Genomic DNA, 16,628 nt, shown 5'->3' on the forward strand with positions numbered 1-16,628 from the left:
GCGAAAACACCCGTGTACTTAGATTTAGGTGCACGTTAAAGAACCCCAGGTGGTCGAAATTTCCGGAGTCCTCCACTACGGCGTGCCTCATAATGAGAAAGTGGTTTTGGCACGTGAAACCCCATAATTTTTTTTTCTAGAGACCACTGTCTCTGAGGGCTACACTTCTTTCCCTTACAAAAATTTTTATAGAAAGTCTATAGACAGTCCATAGACGTCTATAGACTTTCTATAAAAAAATGTGTAAGGGTTGGAACACATCAAAAGGTATAATAATCAAAATCAGATTCTACTTTGTCTTCCAAGGAGAAAAGGGTAGTTGGGAAACGGATGCTTAAAAGCATCTTGACGGAGACAGGTCCCCCTAAGTACACTTTGGGAGCATTGAAGAGAATACATATAATCAATAGAAGATACAGTCAAACATGTTACCAACAAGTGCTGCGCTGGCACACAGACACAAAAACATATAATGGATGTGCTACATTTCCTACATCAAACGGCAACGTTCCGGCGAAGAAAAAAAAAAGCATAAGGAATAAACGGAACTAGGGAGACGCGTAACGTGCGCATATAAGCATGCGCCTGTGATGCTGAAACAGACATTTAAAAAAATGCTGGGGGGCGGGAGTGAAAGAAGAATAAGAGCAAAATATTAAAAGTAAAGGCAGACACAGGGGTGATCGAAAATGATTATAACACCAAATCAGTGTTAAAATTGCGTTTTTATATATATATTTTTTTTCATAGCAGCATCCCGTCTGACAATTTAATGGCCAGGCCTGCACACGAATGCGCCTGCCGGAAAATGAGAACGTAACAGGTGCATTTCATTTGACAGGTTGCGGATACCAGCTCATTATCAAACAAAGAAACACGTACTGCAAGAAGGGAACGGGAGAGCAAAGGCGCAAAAGACTGCGCGAATACAGACTTTTTTTTGTGTGTGTGAGCAGGATGTCAAAAAGCGATTTTTGCGCACGATATTACATTTTGATTTGGATATGTTGGCGACTAGCTGCCTACGTAACAGAGACCGCTGGGATCTCTAGCTGCTTTTGCAACTTTCTTTTTCTCAGTTCCCCCCATGTAATCAATGGAATTGAATTGAATTCTGGGCATTTACGGGCCAACACCAAGATTTAAATATGAGGCGCGCCGTAGTGGGGGACTCCGGATTAATTCTGACCACCGGGGGATGTTTAACGTGCCCCCAATGCACGGGAAACGGACTGTGATCAATGGGCGAATAAGCTTCATTTCATGTCAATTGTGCAAACAATGTGGTATTATAAATGACGCTGGGGTGATAACAACAAATACTTGCACTGAAAACTGCTCGACGATATCTGGAAGGGTTCGCTGGCTACATTTTCGCGACATCTTCCCAACGAGCGCTGTCTTTCTATAACGTGCAACAAGTACTTTTGTGTTGCTCCTGTCGAAAAAATGTGCCTCACGACGTCCACATAATTGTGAAAGTAATCGCACTAGTAAACGGTGTGACACCTTGCGACAGGCCTCCAATGCGAAATTAGTGTAAGGTCTGGGCGAAGCTAGACGTCAAACTTTATGCGACGATGGCAAGCGTATGCCACCGAATACGTTTTCACCGCTTTTGCATGGCAATGTAGCGTATTTTGTTGTTTTCTCCTATGTTTGCAAGAGTCACACACGCACATTCAACAATGTCCAACTATACAGCATCAGACTCCTTGATGCTTTGGGCCACGACATACGCGTTCTAAGAGTTGACGCAAATCTATGCTGTCCGCGAATGGCCCTGCACGCTGTCTCGAGCACTGATTTGCAAAAACACGTGCAACAGAGCCGACAGGGCAGAACATTCTGCTCTCTAGCTAAGATGAACGGGGGGCGCTGGTAGATATGGAAAGACACGGGAGGCTATAGGAATGCATGCCGCGCACAGCAATACCTCACGCGTTTTGCATACATACGAGTGTAGGAAAAACGAAACGTTTTATAGAATTTCTATAGGAGCCCAAGAAAGAAAATGAAACGGGACGCAAAAAACGCCGATTATACAGCGTTTGGTTTAACAGAGACGCCAGTGGTAGTTTTACGTGTATTTAGTTTCACTCCACATATAGCTGTGTCGGCGAAGCAAAACGGCTCAATAATTGCTATGTATCGCCAGCATAGCGGTAAGAAGTCTGCGTCCCCGTTGAAAATATCGGTAGAAAAACTATGCTTATGGTAGCATCGGCCATTTACGCCTTGATCGTTTGTATCACGAACCCCCCTCACTACCTCTCTCTCTTTTTTTTCGATTCTTACGTATATACGCAAGGATATAAATTGCACCTAGCACAGTGTCACATAAGTTGTTTGTCATGCGCCAGGTGAACGAAGCAGAATATCGCTTTCCTCGCACAGCACAGTACTTGCGACATTTGCACGCAGATTTGTGCGTGGCGCACAATGACGCACAAATCTGCGAGCGCAACGACGCCTGCTCATTTTGCGGTCCCTGCAGCCGAGCGAAGCGCACGCCGCCGCGCTAAGATGAATTGGCGCGACGGAGGCACGCCGGACATATAGGCTGCGGCTCGGGGCGATTTTTCTTGCCAGGGGAAAACAAATACGAGCCTGCTCTGCGAACGAGCTTCGAGCCGTGACTCACCGAGAATTGTTCGGGCAAGGCAGGGTCCTGCGGCGAAGTTCTCTTCGTGCTTCCAGAGGTGGGTTTTCGTTCCAGTCCCCCCTGGCCCTTGCCGGGCACGGAAGATGTTCCGCCGGAGTAATTCATGGCTAGGCTCGGGCCTCTTGGGCGGGCACTTGCGGTGAACGGCACAGAGGCACGGCGATGGCTACTTTGAAAGCAATCAAAAGTTCGTCGGGGAGGAGGAGCAGAGCGGTGCCCGCAGCGCCTGCCACCGCACTGCGATCGCCTTGGACCGCGTGTACCTCTGCGGGAGGGATTTGGCTCGTGAAAAAACGCTCTAGAGCAACTATTTGCTGTTTCCGGTGGATTTTGATACGAAACGGCGCAGTCGCGGCGGCTGTGGACGAGAGATACCTAAGTCCTTCTGTTTCGATACGACACCACACGCGGGCAGACTTTGGAATCTACAGGGAAAGGAGCTGGCAGGCACACTTTCACGCCTCTGACATGTCTGGTAACATTCTTCTGCCGCTACGGCGAGTCCCTCTCCCTGTGACACGAACGCATACACGGCTCCTTTCCGGCGTCCGCGGCGAAACTCTTCCGCATCTTGCGAGCAGTCCAGGCGCAGCCACTAGTGCAGCTACGGGGCCGTCGACAGCGCAATGTCCGGCCTACACGATGAAGCGCCACCCCAATTCTGCACATACTCTGAATCAGTACGACCCTTCGCGTTCCCAAACAAGTCCGGCGGCCGCGAAATACTCGACACGACGACGCGTCGGGGGACGCTGCGTCGTCGCTGGTGGACAGCCACCGACAATTCTCCGCGTCCACCGAGACAGCGAACGTACAGTCTCCTCAGACAGATGCAAGCACGTCCTTGAGGACGCATCCGACGCATCGGCGAAGGGAGGGGTCGGACGCCAGCTACGGAGCAGCTGCGCAGCGCTGCGGCGGGACCCTTGGCGCCGCGCGGTCGGACGACGTCCCGGGCTCGACCGGCGGCAGCGGAGCAAGGCGGCACATGTCCGGCGGCGCGGCTCGGGGCGACCACGGTCCGCGCCGGTCGCCGGCTCGTCCCGGCACAGACTGACGCCGGGGTCCCGTCGAGCGGCGGCGCGCCCGGCGGTCTCGCCCCCCTCCCGCCGGCCGCCACGACGCCGCCTGGGAGACGCGGGCGCTGCCGCGCTCCGCCTCGCGGGCCGCTTCTCGGCTCGTGGGACCCGCGGCAGAAAGAGCACCGGGGCCGAAAAGGCTCGCGGCCCTTTATTCGAGTGCGTGCGAGCACGTGCACGAGGCGGCTGCACGCTTCTTTCTGGCGTCGCAGGAAAAACAAGCGTCACCATCCATGGCAGCGACGAATGCGACTGGCGACGATCACTCGCTAGGAGTTTGGCGCCCCTCGTGCGTGGTCTGAAGCACTCCACTTCAGGAGGGGGGCAGAACGTAATTTTCATTGATATTCAAGTTCGCAACGAGTACTTCAAGAGGCGCTGAAAGAATGCCGCCATTATTCGAATGATACATAGATAATAGTTGGATTAGTAACGCCCTGAAGGCCCCCAAGTTTTATTTGCCCCCAAGTTTTATTTGCGCCATTTTACTGATCGGTGAACGCAACCCGTAGTCTTACATTGTCTTAGATTGATTAAGATGAATGCAGTGCGACCATCTTGCCACATTTCACATCTTACGTCAGCGTATAAGGTTCTTTACCAGCTTCGGAAGTATTTTCTCTCTCTCTCTCTCTCTCTCTCTCTCTCTCTCTCTCTCTCTCTTCGGAAGTATGGGAAATGTAGGTACTGTATTAAGAGCCCGCTATCCCAAATATTAGCTAAGAAATTACCAAATGAAAACGCAAGCAAAAAAAAACACATTATAGTCAGAGACAAAGTAAAGAAGTTAGGAGAAATTCATCCCGTAAAAGCGTGCTGTACCCGCTCTTCACCTCTCCGCACTCGAAAAAGAGAGAGAGCTAGAGAAAGCAAAAAGTTTTTATACCCCTTCTCATAGAAAGGAAAAGATCGAAACTTTGTGCCCTTAGAAATAAACTGCAGACATCTATATACCATAGTCAGGCATGCACAAACAGAAAGCACAGTAACAAGTGGCGTGGACGCTAAGAAAGATCGTTTCAAAAACGCCGCCAACACACGTGTGAAGAGTGCAGAACCGTCGTAGCGGCAAGTGTAGCCAGCAAAGAGATGCACGTCGGAAAACGACGCCGGTATATACGGCACGAGCGCTCTGCACTGAGCTGGCGCCACCGACACGCATACACACGCAATCGATGGAGAGCAGTGTGTCGGAAAGGAACGAAAACAAAAGCGAAAAAAAAAGGAGCATATTTGTGACCGGAACGAAAACGTAACCGGAAAGTTATTTACTCGTATTATTTTGTATCGGAGTGGGACCGAAATGTTTTTTACCGGTTTTCGGTTCAAGGGGGTAGTCGGCAATTCGAGACAACCAACGTCAGGCAACGTCAGCATTAGCGCGTAACTTAGGGATAGCAATGGGGATAATACCCGCAGTAGCCAGTCAAGCACTCCACTAATCTAAGCCTGCCACTCGGTGCACTATAGCAGATCAACAGCGTAGCAAAACCTAGGGCTTCGGAATTCGTAATTCCCTTACTAATGGTCTCAGAATGCATAATTCACTTAGTGAGAAAAATAAATATTGTATTTTTTATCTTTATACTTTCCTTCGAAAATTTCTGCATGCGAACCAAAACCGTTATGAACCGTTGCGGATTATCTTTTTTTTTTCAGGAGAAGAACCGGAGCTGAACATTTTTCAGTGCAACGAAACTAAAACCAGAACGAAAAGCATTTCCTTCCGACACCCGGGTGGAGGGCTCCGCGCCTGCGAAGTGGCACGATGCAGACGCGCGCCGCAGATAGATAGATGCCTGCAGAGTGAAAAAGGCGACGAGGCAACCTAGTGACGAGGGCACATAAACGCACGCGTGCGCGCGACAGAAGATGGCTGTCGCAACAGATTGGCTGTCGCAATAAAAGCGGACACAAACGCGAGAGAAGCCAATGGACGAAAACGATTCGTTGGCGCATGCACACTGCTAGACTTCCCTTGAAGTGCGTGTGCCGCTGAATTCCTGACCTGGCCATTGACTACAGGTGTGGTTTGTTGATGTTCTCTTAATTTTCCGGCATAAACGTAATCGGTTCATCGATTCTTGAGCTGATTTAAATATTCAAAGCCTCGCGCGTCTTTAGGAAGTAGGCAGGGGCGTAGCCAGGGGGGGGGGGGCTTATGGGGCTTCAGCCCCCCCCCCCCCGAAATTTTTTCGTGCTGTCCATGCACCGCCGACCAAAGCAACCCCCGGCGCCGGAAATCACTCTGGATTTTGTCTAGAATGTCTTTTTGACGCTCGAAAAGACATTTAACCGTAAAGATTCCGAACTCGGGCTGGATGTCGTGGCAGCGCCCATACACCGGCAGTCACATAACGCCAAGCAGTCCCATCCGAGCACAAAGTTTCAAGGGCGCTTTGACTGTCAGCGGGCTCGCCGCGGCATCTCACTGAGGCCACGGAATCTGTGGAGCGCATGGATATCAATTGCAAAACTTTATGGGTATAAATCTAATAAGCTCTTGATGTGAAACGTGCATTGACATTTCCAAAGTTGTGCTTAAAATTTTCAATTGCGGAACTTTGTGGGTTTAATGTTGTTTTAAACATTTGACGCCAAAGGTCCATTGACTTTTCTAAAGTCTTACATCGGAACATACAACGAGGCAAGCCAAATCAACACACTAGCAGACGAGTTGCCAAAGCACGCAGCGAGGTCCAATGAGACGATGCGATGGGGTGGTTCATTTGTGCCGTCATGTCACATAAAAAAATATCAACATTTTTTTTAACCTACGCCAGAACATCCATGTTAAGACACTAAAGCCAGCCAAAGCAACTACGTTCTTATTTATTTTTTCTACTTTGACTTTTATTCGCCGAGGACACATTGAGCCCCTTCGATTTTTTTTTTTTTTGTTGTTGTTGTTGTTGTTCTCGCTACCCTACCCGCGGGCTGCCAGAGCGAGCCAGAGCGCATATGTTTTTCTCGTATGACCCCGACCACCGCGCGGTGAACTTCGGTGGGCGTTCGGTTTGTTCTGGCCGAGTGGATTTTCACCTGACAGAGTTTTGGAAGCTTTCTGGCTAGTAGACGAGAAAAAAAAAACAATGGTCGCTCGCCGCCATCACTGTGGGGACTCGAAGGATTGCACCGCGTTCCTTGAGCAGAACCTTTCCGGAAAGTCTTGTTTCGCCGGTGTAGGATACTGAGCAGTATGCGTATGGTTCTCAGTGGGCCAATAGTCTCATGTTTTCTTCGGTATTAATTCCGTAGCCCCATTAGGTGCCCGATGTTGGCATTCGATTCTGGCCAACATAGTTTCCTATGCGTTCCTTTTTTCATTTCGGTGCCTCCACCCCACAGAAAAAAAAATACATTGTTGCGGCGCAGCGAAATGTCGCATGGTGAAAGTTCGATTTTGATACTTCTTTTGCGGAAAGTAATGGGCGACGGGATGCTTCAGTTTCCGGATACGTTTATTGTATTATTCGTTCCGCTGTTCAACTTTCATTTGACGCCGATAGTACAGACAAGTTTTGATGTTTGCGGGATTATTAGGGGCTAAATAAAAACCGGCGAAACCCATCTCACGATGACTGTCAACGGTAATATGTTTAGCATTGATTCAATATAGCGACAACGTATTGCCGACGCCGAAACGAGTTTTCTTTGACGCGTGTACTGCAGCGAACTTCCTCTTCTCTAAGAGCATTCAGTGCCATCTAGCGCCGGCACCGCGTAGCCTGCACGCCTCGGTGCGCTAGAAAACTCAAGAAACTCGTCATGTCGCAAGCGGGCTCCTCTTTCTCGCATCGTTCTTGACAAGCTGCACCATCTGGTGACGCTGCCGAGAAGTCCGCGCGTGACCTCCGAAATGTGTGTCGCCCCACTGCCGACGAGGGCTGAGAATTGTTCCTTCACTTGCCCGACACCCACTGGCACATACTCAGTGGCCCAGGTTCACGAGCGGGAGCAGCAGCACATAACCAGTACATTCAAGGCGCAGTTAGCTAAAGCGTTGGCGTGAAAGGATCCCTGCCTTCTCTCTTTATTTTCTCCTCCTCCTCCGGCTAATGCGTCCGGCTGCTGTCCTCGAGGAACCCTTGTGACGTGGGTTCGAGTCCGCTCAGCATAGCAGAAATTTAAGAGGAAGCTTTAGCTTGGAGGCTCCTATCTAAATACATCGGAAAGGAGCAATCGTTTTTGTCGACAACCACTGCACCGAATTTGATTAGACTAGTTGCATTTAAAAGCAAAAGTTAAAATCTAGTGATAATTGGAGGCGAATTTCTAATTTGGAAGGTTAATTTTTTTTAATTAATCGCAAGCTTTCAATAACGAAACTATGAAGTTTACAACTCTGTAACTCAGCAATTACAAAATATATCACAACTATATAAGTTGAATCTAATAGTACATCTAGAACGGACAAAATTCGCATATTATACTTGGTTCTAATATAGACCTCTAATATGTGAAGTGGACTTTTATAAAACTTTTGTAAACAATGCAACAACTTCACGTAAGATATATAAATGCATAAAACAAATTTGGCCCCTTTGGATGTTCTAACGGAGGCAGTTTACAGAACTTTGATATCTGTTCTTGGTGTACAGCTGTGAATTTGTAAACTTCGTGCTTCTATTTATTCAAGCAATTTTTAAAATTCCACTAAAAATTTCAGGCCCTAAATCAAAATAACCCTTCCAACTGTCACTAGACTTCAACATTCTCTCAACATCGCAACACATTTAATGAAAATCGGCCCAGTGGTTGTCTCAGAAAATTGTTTCTGCGTTTTACGTGTATTTGAGTACGTGGCGTAGGAGCTAAGCCCGAGCTAAAGCTTCCTCTTAAGGGATCTTTTTCGTTTGCAAAGCGGCACATTCCCAATGGCACATACCTAGCTATTAAAGCTGGCGTCAAAGACGTTTAATGAAGAGCAGCGCAGGCCCAGTGGCACACACCCGGGGCTATAGGTCGGCGTCAGAGTCCCTTCGAGCAGCGGTGCTTGCCCAGCCCCGCATCTTACAGTGACCCATGTCGGCGTCAAAGAGGTTCGTTGAAAACCAGCACAGATTGTACAGCATATACTGAGCTACCCAAGTTCGTCCGACGGTTGGTTTCGAAGCTTGTTCCCTCAGCACAGCTGCCCACCCATTGGACCACAGTCTACCTAGTGAGCCAGGTGGGCCGGAAAACAGTTATTTACGAGGGCGAATCAGAAAGTCCCTGCCCCTGTTTTTTTTTTAAAGCCAAATTACGGCGGGAAATGCGAAGTCGACGTATCAATTGCCAGCGGTGGACCTTTCTTGGACCGGCCCGGTTGTTGAAGTTGTCAGTTGTTGAAGATGGCGGTTGTGCTTCACACGTCTACGGCGTACGAGCAACGAAGTGTGATTCGTTTTCTATGAGGCAGGGGACGAACGCCCATCTGAATCCACAGGCAAATGCAGCCCACGTATGTGGAAAGGTGTCTTGCTTTGAGAAGTGTGAGGTGGTGGTGTTGTGAATTCGCAAAAGGCCGTGAAGACTTGCATGACAATGAACGTTCGGGAATGCCGCGTGCATCGCTGACTGACGACAGGGGCATCTCAAATTTACTGCTGCGATGGGACAAATGTCTGAACCGGTGTGGGGACTGTGTGTAAAAATAGTGTAAGGTACGTAGAATTCCACGTATATTTGTAATTACCTGTATGTACCTAAATTTGGCTAATAAAAAATTGGGGCAAATACTTTCTGATTCGCCCTCGTACAAACAAAGCTGGCTAACCCCCGGAGAGTGCGTGGAGTACCCAAAGAATGCTAACGCATAAAAAAAATTCTAAACCCTCGTGTAGCCAACCAGGTGCGTCCTTGGTTAACCTCCCTACCTTTCCCTCTTCCTTTCTCTCTCTCTCTCTCTCGTGTTCTGCCTGTTTAGAGGCATTATATAAAACGCATACATAGGATCCCTATGGGCAACGGGCACCGAAAGTTTGAAATATACAGGTTAACTATGAGCTTTGAAAATAATCGCTGAATTCTAATTTCCTTCCTATCATGTGTTATACGAAACACGTATATAGAACATTTCCATGGTCTCCTCGGTGAACCACACAAACCACCTTGTTATATATTGAGTTATGGGTGATGTAAAACCAAAGTTTAAACTGTTAAGCGTAATTAGATCCTTTGTAGAAAATTACTTACACGAGCATTCCGGACCGTCAGAAACGTGTTTTGTACTGCGTAGGAAAGTTGTCCGGTGTCCTGAAAAACCTCTACGTGCCACAAAGTTAATATTCCAAGAGAAAGGGGGGCATCCTATGGCTGACGTGCGGGCAAAGTTTAAAGAAGATCAATTCATCACGGGCTCTGCGAGACATTCCTTAAGCAAGAGCTCAAAAGCGTTATACGGCCGATATCCGCGTTCTGTCCCACTTTTATATAAGTTACACAGAAGTCACACTTGGTGGAAATTAGGGGAATGCTAAGGGTAAGACGTGGAGTAAGTTGAACGGTATTGTAATCATTATGATCCTTGCAAATAATTACTGAATATTTGTTGTACCCCTATTTTTGTGCGTTCTATGGGGTGATTAGCAGGCTTCCCTGGTGCCTTCCGGGTGAACTAAATAAGGCACGCCAGACGTTGCCTATGTTTGATGGAAATGGGGTGCAGATTATGGGCGAATAAGTAGGCAATGCTCAAAGTGTGCAAATTTATTGCGGCCTTTGCAGTAAATTACTTATGAAAGCGCCGCGGAGCGCAATGAGTGTGTTTTACGAACGTCGTAAAACTTAGCTCGCGGCCCCACGAAAACTATAACTGACATCAAGAAGAAATCTGGCGAATATGTGTAAAACATTATTATAGATGTGTGTACGAAGGGAAATGTGTGTGGATAAATTATGACTTTTGCAAAAAAAAAAAATCCGCAATCAAGTGCTCGAAAGCGTCATCGGTCGTCATGCGCAATGTTTCTACGTCCGAGTTCACATTAAGTGGAAGTAAGGGAGGAGGCATGTTAGGAACAAATTGTGGCGCAAGTTTAAGGTCTCCTGCCTGTACGAAATAATTGCTGAATACTTATTTTCTCTCTATTTCCAGGCGTTATGCGAAGTGCATAGAGTGTTTGCCCACTGCGTCGGTGAAACGAGAGCGGCACGGACTTAATATTAAATGAAAATCTGGGGAGGGGAGGGGTGATGTTCGTGCAAAGTTTATCGTTTACACGTGGGTCAATTACGCAGTTACATAAGCGTTATACGCATGTTTTCTTGGCGTTATAAAAAAATATAAGGTTACACCGAATTTAAATTTGCACAAAATGGAGCCCACGTGAGTGATATATGCAGGTAACGTTTAAGGTGGTAGGCCACATACACACGCAAAAAAAAATTTGTTTGAATCAGGAGCCAGGATTCAAAAAACTTTTTTTTTCCCTGAATAAGCATGTCTTATATAGCTTACTCAACTATTAAGTGCAGAAAATGGTTCACATTATTTGTTGGCAGGTAATTTTTCTTATAAAATGTGGTAAACGTGATAGTCGCGCCAGCAGTGGCAAGTAATTAATGAATTTCTGAATTGAGGAAAGCTTTAGCGTGTATGTAGCTAATACGGGGCCTGTGCAATAAACTAGGATAAATGCAATGTGATAAATGTTAAAAAAGTAACGTTCGAACAACTAAGCAAAGTGAAAAAAATTACCAGTTTTGATTAAATATATTTCCAAGTGAGCTGTAAACGCAAGAAAATCGCATCAATTTCTTTCATTCAAGATCCCTGCAGCCATCTCTATGTGAGGAATGAGTGTACAAAATTCCATATCATAATGTTAATTTTAAAAAGTTATCGAAGATTGAGTAACATGAGGTGGAGCTAAATCTTGTTTTCACAAAAATGTAAACCAATCTTCAAATCATATGTGATAGATGTCAAAACAACACAGAGGCCTAACAAACACCAGCTTCCCAGTTGGAGCTCCCATGAGATGCACTCGAGTCTGCTTTTGTTCGTGGGGCTGCTCGGTGACAACACAAAATGAAAAAGGTATTTTGAATAATATTCATATAAAAGAAATAGTACTCATTTTCGGTTTCACAATACTAAGGTATGGGTTGGAAAACTCACTGTAACTCCCAAACTATGAGGATAGCAAGACGATTTTTTGCAACATGTTGCTGGATGTTTGGGCACACTTCAAATATAAAAAAAGTCTCATTTGTGAAACAGAAATTGACTTTTGAAGGTGGCCTACCACCTTAAAGCAAGTGATTTAATTGCAGGAGATCGAAATCCCTAATGCAAGTAACTGCTCGGAAGAGACAGCGTCGTTAGAAATTTGGGCTGTGATTCCGCAAGTCTACTTTTTTTTTCCGCATCCCATCATGGTCAAGAAAGCTCACGAGATGGAAGGGGGCCTTGGAGACTTACGAGAGCCTTCAGGCTGGGCTTCTCAGCACGGACGCGCATGCCGCAGCCCGGGTAACACACTGTGTGTTAGGTGATGGCATAGCGGCTGCATGCTCCCCTCCGGCGCACAAGCCGAGAGACAGCGAATGCATAATGCACCGGAATCGATTTCACAGCTTTCTGAGCTCGCTGTCTTCAAAGGTTGCACTTCTCAAAGAAGACGCCTCTTCAGCCATCATCCTTGTCCTGGACCCTCTCCTGTTCTACTTTTCTTTTAGGGTACGCCGTCTTTTCATTTAGTGCCCGCACTCGTACCCACCGGAGTGGCTGGCTCTTAGGGGGCAGCCCGCTTTCCTATATTTATAGCTCTTCCTTGAGCTCTCCGAAGCGACTGCCATTTCTGAGAAGCTATATGGCCGTCTGGTCGATATAATCCCGGGACAACTCGCTCTGAGAAAAAAATAAAGGCCTCAATCCCACCGCTAAAGAAAAACTCGACCAGCTAGCTCTGACTGACTTTTGTCCTCGACAATCTTTGTCACGCAGTGTTACTACGCAGACTTGGCATTTTCTTCCGATATTGTCGGCTTGGGGAAAGCACCAGCGCATGGTTTCATTTTCAAACCTGGGTTTCGTTTTTTTTTCTTTCGTTTTGTATTTTTCTTTATCGTCCTTCCCATGGCGGGCATTGTGACAATATAGCTGCGAGTGCTTAGTGTAGTAATTGTGTTTGCCTGACAATAAATAGCGGCGCGGCTGTGCAGTAGGCGTGGACTCCAGGACATCGGGGCTGTATTGCGACAGCTTCGCTTCGGCGCAAAGCTAATGGTGTCTTTTCCTCGTCTTTTCCTTTCCTTTTGCTGCGCGGATAAGATTGCGCCGCGAATGACGCCGCCAAACCTGTGATCGATGACTCTGGTTCAACGATTTACGCCCGATAGCCTTCTTTAAGTGCAGAGTAGACGTATGTGTTTAATAATCGACGTTACCTTTCTTAGTGCGTGCGAATGGTTATGCACGTGCAGGCAAGGAGAAAAATCCAGCAGAATACACCTCGGGATGAATGTTGACGTTAATGCAATTAGCAGTGAAGGAATCTAGCGACACACCCTAGTACTAATGCCGAAACGCGTCGCGCATGAGGTGTGTACGGTAGCCGGGCTTCTCTCCCGCACTTCCTTCCGGACACCCTGCGCTTTCAAGTGGAACCGCCGCGAAGTCGCTCGCGCGGCGTCTGAAATCACGTGGTCTCTGAGATTGCACCGGCAGCGCGCCGATGCGTTTGAAACATGTAATGCAGCCGGGCTCCTCCCTCCAGTTTCGATGATGACGATGATGATGATTTATTGGCATCCCCTTTGAAACCGCGCGAAAAGGAGTAGTCACCTAGCCCGTTTGAGTTAATTAGGTATGCTACAGATGTTTCTCATGCTAGCATTTTCTATACATATTTCTTTTTCTTCCTTAAAACCTATATATCCACTTTGTGCCGCTACATGTGCCTGTAACGGATCCGGTCTTATCAATTTCTTGTCTGCTTTTTTTTTTCCTACCTCTGCACACACTTCCTCTGGGCACGCTGCGCCATCTAGCAGTGCGCCCGCGAAGTCTGCTTGTACAACACCCTCTAGAGAACTTAAGGCCTTCTGGCTGTACCCTCTGACCCTCTCCCCTTGAGCTACGCCACGCAAAAGAGGCCCACATAGAAGTTCCATGCAGCGTGCTACGAAGCTACGAGCGGCGCACCTGTATTCAAAATGAGACGCGGAAGACCGAGTGGGCGACGACGGCGATAACAATTTGATTAGTTCCGGGAACCCTGCCACTGCTTGAATAGCTTCGGGTGCAGAAAAGTTCTGGCATGCTGCGACATGCTTCCAAGCGCACTTTTTTCTGGACGTGAACCGTGCATGTAGTCTCCGTGCTTGTGCTGCGATTGCGGTTATGTGTCCGACAAGCTTTCATTGCCGCGGAATCTGGATTACGTTCATGCCAGGATATGCCTAATAAGTCCTGCCTGCCAACTTGCTGGATAAATTACAAATCGGAGCCGAAAAATCATGCGTTCATGATTCCGCAAGATCAATGATAGAATATTGGGTGCCAATGCTAGAAGAGAAAATCTGGAATTCTGCATGCAGAATACGGCAGCTGTTTCTTTGTAAATAGTTGCACGAATGGTTTGTATTTCCATTGCTAAACTCATTTGAGGTGTTGTAAATATGGTGGACTGCGGTGCTGTATGTAATAATGCCTCGAAAGCGAAATTATTCGTTTGGAGCCTAATCTAGACTGGAACAAATACGTGTGTACCGAATGTGAAGAAAAGCACACCAGTGAAGTTGTCATGAGATATGTGTTATGAGGCAGTGCTAACATTTTGTTGAAGAACTTTTGTGGTCGCATGAATGGCAAACTCTTTGACGCCGACGATAAATCAAGGCAAAGAAGCTACTCTGAAGAAGAGGGCAGCACTGTGACATTTCAATATAAGCCATGCACCCTGTCATCATTTACCCGAAATTCTTTCTCAGTCCTAAGGTTGAACAATTTAGTTGTTTATGGACGGCCTTTTTAATAATGCAGCGCGTAAATAGTTTTGCCTAATATAAAATAATCTTGGAACACCCTCTGTTCTCTGCGGACCATCTGCTCAACTATGCCTAAAAAAACTGCGCTCTGGTTAATGTTGCCCAAAAGGGCGATCCCTTCATCCAACCCGTATCCCCGAGCACGCCGCGGGCCTCTTCTCCGTGACGTCACTCGCCGAGCGCTCAGGCCTTCTCTTGTATAGGTGGTGTTGGCTTGTGGCCTCTGACAATTAATCCCTACCTCCCGGCAAGCATTCCTGGCGCAGGACGCTAAAGCGTCAGGCTGCTGTGCTCGAGGAACTCGTATGCAGTGCTCCCAAGTCAAGTGAAATTTCCGTATATGTATAGATTTTAACCCTTGTAATAACTGTTTAGGGAAAGAGAATTTTTTTCCAAATCTAGGGTAATATCGCGCTACGACATTCAAGAAAAAAACTCGGAGACGTGAGAAACAGGGGAACTGCTGACGAAACTGCGTGTTTTTATTTCACTCACCGCAAATTACCTCGCTAAGCACGCGAAATATGACTATTGACCGTACTGCAACGCAGTCAACGCATCTTACCAAGTAAACGACAAGGTGTGGATGCCCTGGGCCCTGTAACCAAGTACTGCTACTGTGATTTTTCCGTTCGTACCTGTAGCTGTGCTGTCGATGTATGTGTACCATGAATGAAACATTGATGCGCGACTGCCGAAACAAACGTATGCTGCCACACCAATCAAAGTAGCACGGGCAGGTAACGTGCTCACAGCGTGCTCACAGCTCGGTGAATAGGGATTCAAGCAAGGAGGCTGTGTTATTAGCATTAACAACTTGTACTACAACATCGCTTCAGCTTGAGTCCAGTGACTTCGTTATTTGAATATTTCAAAATGAGCTTAGAAATAAACTTATACTACAAAATGTGCAGTCTATTTGCATAACACAAAGAAAAATTGATTTTTACAGAAAACATATTTGCATAAAACAACCACAATTTGCAATCATCTAGGGAAATGTAGGGACATTCCAGTTAAGTGGAAAACTGGCTTCGGAAGTTGTCAGTTCTGGAGGCGGGTTCGATTCCGCCCAGCACCAAATAAATTTTAAATGATTTTTTTTTTCCTTCAAGAGCGCAGTGAAAGAGTTGGGCCCACATTTTTGGACTGCACGACCTTCGGGATCGGGCCACATTTTTTTTATTAGACACCGGCAGACTAAAAAGTGCTTCAAGTATCCCAAGGATGCTAATCGCACTAACGCTTGTTTTCTGTGAGCTTCTAATTCATTTCGCGTTATTTACATCCTCGACTGGCACATGTTTTGTTTTGGAGAAAGGATTTATACTTACGAAATTCTGCGGCGAACTCGGGCACCTAGTGCATCTTAACAATAAACGATAACACAGAGCGACAACCAAAACACGACAGCGATCCTACGCAAGTAACACTTTGGACGATGACTCTAGGAAAAGAAAAACAAGATCTGCAGACTTCAGTAATTGTTCCGGACTTGAATTCATTTACTGCGACAGCAGCCGGCTCTCACACCAGCATCCATGCTGTTAATAACTTCTTTGCGATGTACGCAACCTCGTTTTCGCCCACCACAGTGTTGCCTGTTGTGGGCTACGAAATACACGCACAGACGCTGCCGCTATAAGAGCCTGTGTGGGGTAGAACTAAAACTTCGCTCAAATTACCAAGCCCCGAACATGCGCGATAGTGCAGTGATTAGGTTTTCTGCTTCCTAACTGGAGGTGGACGTGTAACGGTGGTGGCGGACAAAGTATTCTTGTTCTTCGCCTTGGGCCGAGGATGTAGCTGCGGATTAGCCTGACGACGACAGAAATGACAGACGGACGCAAAGGATGGACAGGCGAACGCAGCTTCGAGCTGCTAACTCCTTTCGCGCGCAAAAC

General features: G+C 47.0%; 2 protein-coding genes across 3 annotated transcripts in view; one reads left to right on the forward strand and one right to left on the reverse strand.

Annotated features, from left to right (window-relative positions):
• Positions 1-3,426, reverse strand: part of LOC135905734 (inactive dipeptidyl peptidase 10-like) — a 480,802-nt gene extending 477,376 nt beyond the window's left edge. The window contains exon 1 of one of the 2 annotated variants that reach the window (XM_065436724.1): positions 2,645-3,426. In XM_065436724.1, coding sequence (XP_065292796.1) covers positions 2,645-2,770 — 126 coding nt within the window. In that variant the 5' untranslated portion in view covers positions 2,771-3,426. The remainder of the gene's footprint in view (positions 1-2,644) is intronic. The other variant, XM_065436734.1, reaches the window with a different exon arrangement.
• Positions 1-16,628, forward strand: part of LOC135905736 (uncharacterized) — a 48,245-nt gene that overhangs the window by 19,255 nt on the left and 12,362 nt on the right. The gene's annotated exons all lie outside the window — the stretch shown is intronic.

Source organism: Dermacentor albipictus, chromosome 1 (assembly GCF_038994185.2).
Source record: "Dermacentor albipictus isolate Rhodes 1998 colony chromosome 1, USDA_Dalb.pri_finalv2, whole genome shotgun sequence".
Lineage (NCBI taxonomy): Eukaryota > Metazoa > Arthropoda > Arachnida > Ixodida > Ixodidae > Dermacentor > Dermacentor albipictus.